Source organism: Herpailurus yagouaroundi, unplaced genomic scaffold (assembly GCF_014898765.1).
Source record: "Herpailurus yagouaroundi ecotype Mexico unplaced genomic scaffold, PumYag 77, whole genome shotgun sequence".
Taxonomy (NCBI): Eukaryota; Metazoa; Chordata; class Mammalia; order Carnivora; family Felidae; genus Herpailurus; species Herpailurus yagouaroundi.
Genome location: NW_024412388.1, coordinates 20,781,425 through 20,792,113, shown reverse-complemented (window position 1 = coordinate 20,792,113; position 10,689 = coordinate 20,781,425). Strand labels below are relative to the sequence as shown.

General features: G+C 52.1%; 1 protein-coding gene across 7 annotated transcripts in view; it reads left to right on the top strand.

Annotated features, from left to right (window-relative positions):
* FGR (FGR proto-oncogene, Src family tyrosine kinase) overlaps window positions 1-2,867 on the top strand; it is a 19,979-nt gene extending 17,112 nt beyond the window's left edge. For all 7 annotated transcript variants that reach the window (XM_040466458.1, XM_040466463.1, XM_040466446.1 and 4 more), the window contains exons 10-13: window positions 345-421; window positions 668-821; window positions 1,837-1,968; window positions 2,079-2,867. In XM_040466458.1, the coding sequence (XP_040322392.1) occupies window positions 345-421; window positions 668-821; window positions 1,837-1,968; window positions 2,079-2,287 (572 nt within the window). In that variant the 3' untranslated portion in view covers window positions 2,288-2,867. The remainder of the gene's footprint in view (window positions 1-344; window positions 422-667; window positions 822-1,836; window positions 1,969-2,078) is intronic.
* The last annotated feature ends 7,822 nt before the right edge of the window (window positions 2,868-10,689 follow it).

Here is a 10,689-nt window from a genome sequence, read left to right as displayed (position 1 = left end):
GTCAGCTGGTGGGTGGGGCTTGGGCGAGTAAAGACCGAATCTGTGAAGAGGCGGGATCTGGGGCGGAGTCTGAGTGGGAAGTGTTTAGGGGTTCGGAGGAGGACGAGAAATGAGCAGTAGGCAGAGTCCGGGTGTCTGTGGGACCTGGGCCTGGGTGAGACCTATGAGGGATTGAGACACCTGGCAGGATCCTGGGAGGGGACCGATCTAAGAGAGAGGGCTGGGAACGGGGCGGGGCCAAGCGCCGTGTGAAGGGATCTGGACAGGGGCGGGGCCAAGCGAGAGCAGGCTGGCCTGGAACCCGCGGTAGTCTTGCAGCTGATTTTCTGAGTTCCTTTCCTCAGGTAGCTTGCTGGAGTTCCTCAAGGACCAGGAGGGCCAGGATTTGACACTGCCCCAGTTGGTGGACATGGCAGCCCAGGTAAAAGGCAGCAGCCCTTATCTCAGACTCCACCCCTATTAATTCTCCACAAATCCTTGTGCCCTCGAGCACCTACCCTATCCCTGGAAGTACAACCCCATCCACGGGATCATCTGTGCGACCTGAGGCAGAGCACTGCCCATCTCTGAGCCTCAGTGTCCTCATCTGGAAAGTGGGTTTTTCAAATGATCTCTCACACAAGCCACACACAAATGTTCCCTTCTAACCATACCTTGGCCCCCCTAGGTAGCTGAGGGCATGGCCTACATGGAGCGCATGAACTATATCCACCGCGACCTGAGGGCAGCCAACATCCTTGTTGGGGAACGGCTGGTGTGCAAGATCGCTGACTTCGGGCTGGCCCGTCTCATTGAGGATAATGAGTACAACCCCCGGCAAGGTGGCCTGTCTCTCCTTACCTTCCAAGAACTCCCTATTATACCGAGGGGCTGCCACAAGGCCCCACATACACAGGGATTCCCCCCACTCCCAGACTATCCCGGGTACTCCCATCCTGATGTAGTATAAGAGGCAACTCTTGAGTTCAAATCCCAGCTCCTCTACTTACCAGACGAGTGGCCTTGGGCAAGTCACCTAACCTCTGTGAGCTGTTTTTTCTCATCTATAAAATGAAAATATCCAGACAACAGTAAGCCAGCAGATATACACCAGGCACTGCCGTAATTCTCAAGTGAAAGGCAATAGAGTGGAATGATAGGAACTCTGTAACTAGAATGCCCAGGAACGAATCCTAGCCACTTGTAAGCTATGTGATCTGGGCAAGTTACTTAACTACTCAGTGCCTCCTTTTCCAAATCTGTACAATGTGGATAATAATAGTATCTACGTCATAGGTTTTTTGGTGAGGGTTCAGCGAGTTAATGCATGTAAATCACTTTAAAACAGTGCCTGGCAGGGGGGCCTGGCTGGTTCAGATGGAAGAACATGTGACTGTTAATTTCGGGGTCATGAGTTTGAGCCCCATGTTGGATGTAGAGATTACTTAAATAAATAAAAACTTTAAAACAAAACAAAACAAACAGCGCGGGCATGTAGTAAAGGCCATACAAGTGTTGGCTGTTACTATTAAGAGAATTATTACAATGTTTGTGAAGCACCCAATACTATACTAGATACATAGTAAGTGCTGGCTACATACCAGGTCCTTTCTCTAATGCTCAGAGACCTCTCTAGGGCCCCCAATCCTAAACACAACATTCTTTCTCTCTCTCTCTCTTTAAAGTTTATTTAAACAATCTCTTCAACCAACGTGGGGCTCAAACTCATGACCCCGAGATCAAAAGTCGCCTGTTCTTCCAACTGAGCCAGCCAGGCACCCCTGCACGCCATTCTCTTAATTCAGCTGTTCCCAGGGACCCCCTCAATAACTTTCCCTTCTCTCCCAATCTCTCCAGGGGCCAAGTTCCCTATCAAGTGGACAGCCCCAGAGGCTGCTCTCTTTGGCAGATTCACCATCAAGTCAGATGTGTGGTCCTTTGGGATCCTGCTCACTGAACTCATCAGCAAGGGCCGAGTTCCCTACCCAGGTTTGCTGGGGTGGGGAGGTGGAAGGGTGGGTGGTCATGGGAAGGGCTTCCTCCCGGTTGCCTCTTCCGGAGGGGCTAGATCCCCCGACTGACAGAGCCCCACCCTGCAGGCATGAATAACCGGGAAGTGTTGGAACAGGTGGAGCATGGGTACCACATGCCATGCCCTCCGGGCTGCCCAGCGTCCCTGTACGAGGCCATGGAGCAGACCTGGCGTCTGGACCCAGAGGAGAGGCCTACCTTCGAGTACCTGCAGTCCTTCCTTGAGGACTACTTCACCTCCACAGAACCCCAGTACCAGCCTGGGGATCAGACATAACCTGTTTGAGCATCCGTCACCTTTCTAGGGTACCCACCAATCCCTTCCAATCCCCAGGGCTCCGGTCCCAAAGCCCCAGGCTTAGAACCCTACAGGGTCCTAGCAGGTCAGAGCAACCTGCTTGCTCTGACACCATCGAGGCCAATCCACTCATTTTAAAGGTGGGGTAAATCGAGGCTTGGAGATCATCCCTCACTCTGGCCCCAAGCACTATTTCTCCCCTTCCCACTTAGACCCCTACCTCTCAACTCTCTTCCCACCTCTCCTCTAACAGAAATGCTTAGACTTAGTCTAGTTATTTATAAAACTGTATATCCTTTCCCTCATTTTCCTCCTATCCCTGTTTTTTTACCCTGTCATCCCGCCCTGAATTCACCTCCAACTCAATTCTCTTGTGTCTGTATTTTGCAAAGACAGGGAAAGTCTTTCCTGCTGGGTGGACACTGTAGTCCGGGACCGGGGTCCAAGCCCAGGGTGAGGGAGAGGCTTGCTGAGGGCTCACCACCTCTCTGAATCATATGTGTGTTTATTGATTTTGTAAATAAGAAAAGTGATAATATGAATCCTTGAGCCATGAAAATCCCTTCTGTTAGGGCAAATGGTGGCCAGAGGAAGGTGAGTGTGACTGCTTTGGCTGCTGGGAGGAGGGGAAGGCGAGAGAGTGCCCTAACGCCTACTAAACACAAGGAACTCAAAGTGTGTTTTAGGACACCCACAAGTCCTGATGTTTGTCCCCATGTGAATTTAGGACACGTTGAGAGATGGATAACAGAAGATAGGCAACTGGAGATCAAAATGTCCCCTTCATTACTGAAGTGGCTTTCCATCTGTGTGCCGTGGGTTTGCTAATTCTTTACCTGATTTCAGCAGATACACCATTCATCACAGGCACAAGAGCAGAACCTTAGGCCTCCTCTGACAGGGGCGATGGGGAAGACAGTGGACTCTCTGCAGCTCCCCAAAAAGGCACAGAAGGGAGGGGAAGGGAGAGGTCTGAGAGCCAGTCTAGCTCCTTGGATTTCACTCCAGGCATCTCTGCCTGCTAGGGGATGTTGGAGAGGTTTGAAGGCAGTTTTGTTTGTCACAGTGACTGGGGGGGCTCCTACAGGCGTGTAGTGGGCAGGGATTAGGGGTACTATACAACCCGCCACGCACCTGTGCAGTGAAGAATTGTCCCATGCCCTTGCCGCAGCTTTGAGAGACTCTGGCAGCTGATGTGCCTCCAAGTGGAAACAAAAGGGACAGGGAATAAGGGTTCCCACCTCTCCCATCAGGAAATTGTTGACCCCTAACTTACCGAGGGAAAGGATGGGGGAAAGAGTCTGGGAGCTAGGAACTGCGGCTGCGTCTGGCAAACAGTTACTAAGCATTAACTCTGGGAAGGGCCCTTTGCTAGGCACGACCCCAGGAAAACCAATATGAACAAGACCTGTCTCTGTTCCGGTGGAGATCACAGCCAGACTTGGGAGAAATCATAGTAATAATAATAACTTACTTATTAAGTGTCTGCTGCATGCCAGATGTGTTTATATCCATCTTTTCATTTAATCCAGTTCTGAGTCTGATGCTATGATTAGCCCCCATTTACAGATGAGGAAACTGAGGCTCAGGGGTTACATGATGTACCAAGTTCACACAGGTGCACGTGACAGGGCTGGGACTTGAACTCGGGTCTCATACCAAGGCCCATGATCTTTCTAGACTCTGGGCTTTGGAAAGTGATCTTATCTGCCCCAGGTAGGTATTTGGAGGATCCTCCTCCCTCTAGATATCGGTAGAAAGATTCCCTGGAAATGCCCCAAGGTTGAGTGTCCTAAGAAAAGGGGACAAGGTGGCCAATGCAGATTGAGAGTTCCTCGTGCTCAGCCCTGTGCTAGGGACTGCTGAATGGGAGCAGTAAGATGGAGAGAGGCCAAGTGGCTGCTGAGAGGTGGTCACAGGGGCAGGACACTTAGCTCTGCACACTCAAACTCGGGCCATGGCTTCCTGAGAGCCAGTCTCTGGCTGACTAAACTCACAAGGGCCTGACACACAAGCTGGAGGCCCAGTGATTCTGCCTGTCCTGGAGTAAGCAGATAAGAGCCCAGCTTTGGAACTTCAGTGCCTGGTGTGAATCTTGCCTCCACCACTCACTAGCTTTGTGACTGGGGCCAAGTTATTAATCTCTCCAAGCCTCAATCTCCTCACCTGTGAAATGGCAATAAAATGCCCAACTCACGTTAGTTCTCTTTGTCGCTACCATTTACGAATTATTTATTCTACACCAGGCGTCCTGCTAAGTGCGTGCTGTCATCTGATCCTCACGGCACCCCATGAGGAGGAGGCTATTGATCTTCTTCATTTTACTGATAAGGAAACTGAGGCACGGTGGAGTAAATACTTTTAAGTAGTTGAGTGGGGGCTTGAACCAGATCCTCTGACCCCAAAATTAGTGTTCGTAGCCTCAACAGTCTTCTCCTAGGACCAGAATACTCTTGTCTATCCAGTGGGGCTATGCCTGGTACCTGGACACCCATTTAGTTTCAGTGAAGGCCCAGCAGGGTAGTGAACCTCCTGGAGTTTACCAGGCCCTCACTGCTCCTCAGCAGAGACCAGAGCTACCTGAGCCTGGAATCCCTGTATCTGCTGGTTCCCTGTGCCTCCCTCTGCTTCAGCCGAATGAATTCTCCTTTGCACCCCCTTTTCTGTGCATCCTTCTGTTCCCTTCAGATAGAGCACAATGCAATTGATTAGGCTTCTGTTTTCTCAATTTCAATCACATCCTCGCCCTGCCTCCCTGAGATTACAGGCGGGTCACCTTGATTGCGGGTTTCCACTGTTCACAAAACTCTTCAGTCGTTTACAAAACCATCTCTCGCCTCATTCACTCCCCCACCTGGCTCCTCTTCTCCGTGATGCTGTGTGGATTTTACTGGCTTAAGACTCAGAGGGCAATTTTATTTCCAAGTTCATGGTGGGGGAGGAGGACACCTAATTGACTAATGCCGGGTGTTTCACATGCATCATCTAATTTGATCCTCACCACGAGGTCGAGTGTGTTTATTCCCATTTTACAAAAGAGGAAATGAAGACTCCGAGTGGCTACAGCACTTGCCCAAGGTCATACAGCTGGATGGTAGAGTCAGGATTTGAGCCTTTTGACTTAAAATCTCATGCATCCTACTGTGTCATTCCCTGATTTCATGGGGCAGCATGGAAACGTATAATACTAACCCACAGTCAACTTCAGGGAGGGCATGGTGCAGCTAGGAGCCTGGAGTAACCCCACATATGCTGAGGATTATGTTCATAACAGAACTAAGTCATTTATTAATTTTGCAGACATTTACTGATGTCTCCTGTAGGCTGGTCTTGTCCAGGAGGCAGAACAGTAAATAATTACAACACTTAGGGGCAAGGTCAGTCTGGAGGCCAAGGGAGACTTCTTTGAGGATGTGAACGAGAAATCTGCTTGATGAAGCAGCCAGAGGGTGAGATCATCTCCCATGGAGGGAACAGCATGTGCAAAGGTTCAGAGGTATGGTAGAGCAAGGCCAAGTCAGGCAAGTGCAAGTAATTATGTATGGGAGGATTGAGGGTGCAGATGAGGCAGGCAGAAGAAGGTTGGAAGATCAGAGGCAAAAGGTAGGAGGGTCAGAAATCCAGAGGTATGGCCCCTGAGTTGTGAAGAGAAGCCAGAGCAGAAATCTGGGGGGGGTGGCCAGGACTTACTGGGGATGAGTGTATCTTCGATCCTATTGTTCCAGGACTGAGCTGAGTGGACTCACTATCTACTCCAGTAGTTCTCTCCTACGCCCTATTTTACACACACACACACACACACACACACACACACACACACACCACACAGCGCCAGGTTTGCCCTGCAGTGATGTCCATACTCCCTCTCGTGTCCACTCTGGGTACTACACCTAGAGCTCCAGGAAACTTTCCCCTGGGATGGGGAGACCAGGTCCCTTCAGGACCTTCCCACCACAGGATGGGAAATAAATCACAGTTCTTGCTCTCAGAGAGCTCACAGTTTAATGATAGATGAATGGGACATACCCAGGCTGAAAATGGCAATAAAGAATGTATGGGAGAATAGTTAGGACTCAGTTGCACAGGGAGAAGTCTGGAAGGCTTCTCAGTGGAGGTGTTGCTTCGCCAGACACTTGAAAAAGGAGCGAAAGTTTGCTTGGCAAAGAAGAAAGAGAAGGGCATTCTAGACTCGACAGAATTAAGTGAGCTCAGAGGCAGGAAATGGGACCGTGCAGGGAGTTACAATTAGGGAGGTGTGACTAGAGTGTAAATTTTCAGGGGCATTAGTAGGTAAAGACGAAGATAGCCAGGTAGGCAGTGGTCATGTCTGCCAGGTGCTCAGGCTAGGATTCTAAGCCTTGGGCAATGGAACACCACAGGATTTTGAGCAGGGGAGTAACAAAGATTCGCTGTTCAGAATGAACCCTTTGGCGACCAATGCAGAGGAAGGAATGGGGGGGGGTGCGGCAGGGGAAGAGTCAGAAGAGGGATATCCCTTCGGACACAAAAAACTACACCAGGTCACACTAATAGGAGACGACATAGCTTTGAGCAGGTCTGTGAACTGTACGTATCAATACATGTGATGTCACTTACAGACATGTCCGTGGGATCCCAGGCTGAGCACCCACGAACAATTCCATAGTGATGTACACTCAGACGCATAACTCAGGTACACAAGCCCAAGGGAAACCAAGGACACACATTAACCTCCAGACATAGGCTGACAGTGACACACACACACACACACACACACACACACACACACATGCACGTGCACGCAGTGTGGCTGTCAAGGACCCTACCCTGCCCCCTTCTGTGTCCCCCCCCTCCCCCCAGCGTCCTTCATCACCTCCAGCAGGAACAAAGCTGACCTTTGCCCTCTGGCCTCTGGCCTCTCCTCCCACACCCCCTGCCCAGAGGGAGGAGCTGTTTGAAGTCTGGACTGCAGCTGGGGTTTCCTGTTGCCTGGAGGAATGTGGGAGGACTTGCAGGGGGTGGGGCTAGCCTAGGAGGAGGGATAATGGGGGCCTGGGGGCCTTAGTTCCCACTGTACCATGATAGGCGGGGCTTCCTGCTTCCATGGTCTCTTGGGCCCCGGCTCTGAGCTGTTCCCATCCTGGGGAGGGGAAGACCAAGGCCATAATGGGCCTCTTGATCCTGGATCTGTGGCTCAGAGACTTAGAACAGTCCCTCAACCTCTCTTGGACTCAGCTTCTCCTTCTGTGGACTGGGCTGAACCACCCTCTAACAAGCCACACCTCCCCTGAGGTGAGCTCCAAGTCTGAGGCTAGGCCCAGAACTTCTGTCATCAGGGAAGGCAGTGCCCATCCCTACCCAAGGCTCATTTCACACTGCCCTTCCCATGAGCCCCAACAACCAAGGGCCCGGCTCCAGACTGCTGTGACCTCTCATTTATTGTCGTTATTATTATCATGACTCAATCCCTCAGCATGCCCTTGTCAGTTTTCAAAGCGAATTCTTGTGCCCAGTAAATCTCCCTGGCTGTGCCGGGAAGACAGGGAAGGAATTACTCTTCCATTTTACACATGTGGTAACTGAGACTCAGAGGGGTTACACACAAGTAGAAGCAGAAGCAGAACCAGATCTGTCTGGTTCCTATTCCCACATGGCCTCCAAACTGTCTTGCCACACGGTTTTAGCCCTAGACTCTCCCCTCCACTTCCTAGGGTCTAGGTATACCACCTACTGCGTACATTAAAACAGAAGTGGTTGTAGTGAGCTGAGCCCAGAAAGGGATGATGCAGACTCTTCCAGAACCTGGGTCCTCTTCTTCACATCTGCCTTCTTGGGGGGGGGGGGCCCCGGGGAGCTTACAGCTCCCCTGCCCAGCCAGTAGTGACCATGACACTATTTCAGAGGACTGGGTAGCCCCTTTTAGACTGCCGCTACTGGAGCAGGCATGGAGATTAGACACTAGGTGGCAGCAGCAGCCCATGGGAAAAATCAGTTTGAGTTTGTCTGAGAAGACCCCCCCCCACCCCCACCCCCCCAACACCGCACGAGATTTAGAGAAGCTCCAAGAGAAACACCAGCCTCCAAATGACTGGAAAACCTGGTAATGCTCGGTTTCCGGTGATGTTCAATACCTTAGGTGCTAATAGTACCCACCCTCTCTGGGGAGGGGACAGCCTGAAGCAGCCTGGGGTGGAAGGTGCACGCTTGGAGACACAACGGAACTTCAATTCCTCTCTTCCTTGGCCTGCCCAGCTGATCTTCCCCTCTGCACCTCGTCATTAAACCTCTCATGTCTTTCGCGAATTCCTCTTCATCTCAATCTACCTAGGGTTTCTCATCTCCCCTAAACCATCCGGTACTACCCCACCCAACTTCCTCCCAACACCTGATTCAGACAGGGTGGGATCTTCAGCTCTGTGGCAAAGCCTAGTGAGTAAGGATGGTGAGGGCGGGGGGGGGGGGGGGGGCGGCAGGTGTAAAAGAAAGGGAAACCTGAGCCTCTTCCACCCTCCCAATGCTAAAGTCGCTCCCATGGGGGACCAACTAGAGCAAGATGCAAAAAAGCCTCATCTACTTGTGATAACTTTAGAATCAGGCTTTGGACCTGCAAAGAGCCCCTAACAACTTAAACCACTGCTTTCATTAATATCTGACCTTATAATACTTCCCATTCAATGAATAAATCTTTGAACCCAAGGCTTGCCTGCAAAGAGGAGTTGCTCCCAAATGGGGGCCTCTCCAGCTGGCCATGCCAGCCCCATGATGCCAGATCAATAGGTGCACTGTTTAGAGTCCTAGGTCTGTCTCATTGCCGTTGTCCTCCCCGCCCTCCCCCATCAAAGGGCCAATAGACAGTGGCCCCCAGAACCCCCTTCTTTTGCCCTCTGGGGGTTTCAGACTGTCCTAAAGAGGTGTAGGGAAGGTGGTGACAGGGAGCTACAGTTGGTGAAATGTCACCACCTGCCTTTGTCACACGCTGGCCATCACACGGCAGGGCCAAAGGAGGAGTCAGAAACAGGTGGGCCAAGGACAAAGGCACTGCTGGAGGAACTTCAGACATGGAGCAAGACAGACAAAGCCAGCAGACACAGGGCAAAGGAATGTCAGACACACAGATGAAATGGGACTCGCAGAGTACCGGTCAGGGCTGATGTTGGTAGATACTGAGGACAGGACAGTGATCCTGCATTATTCATTTTGGTGTCCCCTGTGAGCCCTGCATATCTCAGTTAACATGTGTTGAATTAAAGTACCGAGGAGGGAGGATACACAGATGCTGGGAATGAAGGTCAGACAGAGACCTGGGAGTCACAACTCCCTGTCATGGCCCAGAGATTAAGAAGTGGGCTTTGGGATCAGACAATTCCTGCCTGGTCTGCCTGGGCTCTACCAGTTCCAAATGAGGGGACCCGAGCCTCACTGCCCTCATCCCTAAAGTGGAAATGGTAACAGCACCATTTCACCAGGTCCTTTTGGGACTGAAGGGTCCTGCTGTGTCCAGTAAATGGCAGCAGCAGCAGCAGCAGTTTTCCTTCCTGGGCTGTCTGGCTACTTCCCCTTGGTAACCAGGCCCAGGCAGGGCACATTCCCATCTGTGGGGATAGGCCAGGCAGGGGGCCCAGAGCTAAGGGCTGGATAACAGATGTGACCTGAAGAGGAGGTAGGTGAAAGTGCTGAACCCAGCCCCCTGGCCGCAGCGGGAGTTCTGAACTGTTGAATGCGAATCTTGCTTCCTGAAAAAACCAAAATGCTCAGTAGAATTCAGGAAGGGGGGAGGGGTGCCATTTGTTGACTATCCAGGACTTTGGTGCCCTGGCCGCCCTTGGACTTCTAGGAAAACTAGGAGGTGGAGGGGCTAAACCCAGAGCTCAGAGTTTGGGACGGGGGTCCCTGAATGAGGAGGAAGCAGTGGTGGGCTTTGAGGTTTCTGGAGCAGCCCTCCCGTCAAAAACCGTTGTGCTTTACTCAATAGGAAACCTTTTCAGAGACGAAGAACGTCCCCAGACTCAGAAAGCGAGTCCTCCCCTCTCTCTTTTCCGTCTATCATTTAATTGGGGCGCCCCAGAAAGTCGCAGGCCCTTTGGCTAATCCCTTGATTCCCTATTCGACTCATTCCATTCTCAGACCCCGCCCCTTCGCTCCCACCCGCAACCTTCGCTCGAGCCAGAGCCTCCCGCGGAGAACAAGGAACGTGGGAAACATCCCTAATCCTTGGGGAGAACCAGCACCCTTGGTAAACAAGGACGCACCCCCGCCAGAAGGGCCCGCGCACTGTCCCCGCGGGCCCAGGGCCGCGCCGTCGGAGCAGCCGGCGCGGCCCCGCCCGCCCCGCTCGCCGAGCGGCCGGGGTGGGGACTACAAGTCCCGGCGTGCCGCGCGCGCGCTCCCCCCTGGGGTTCCGG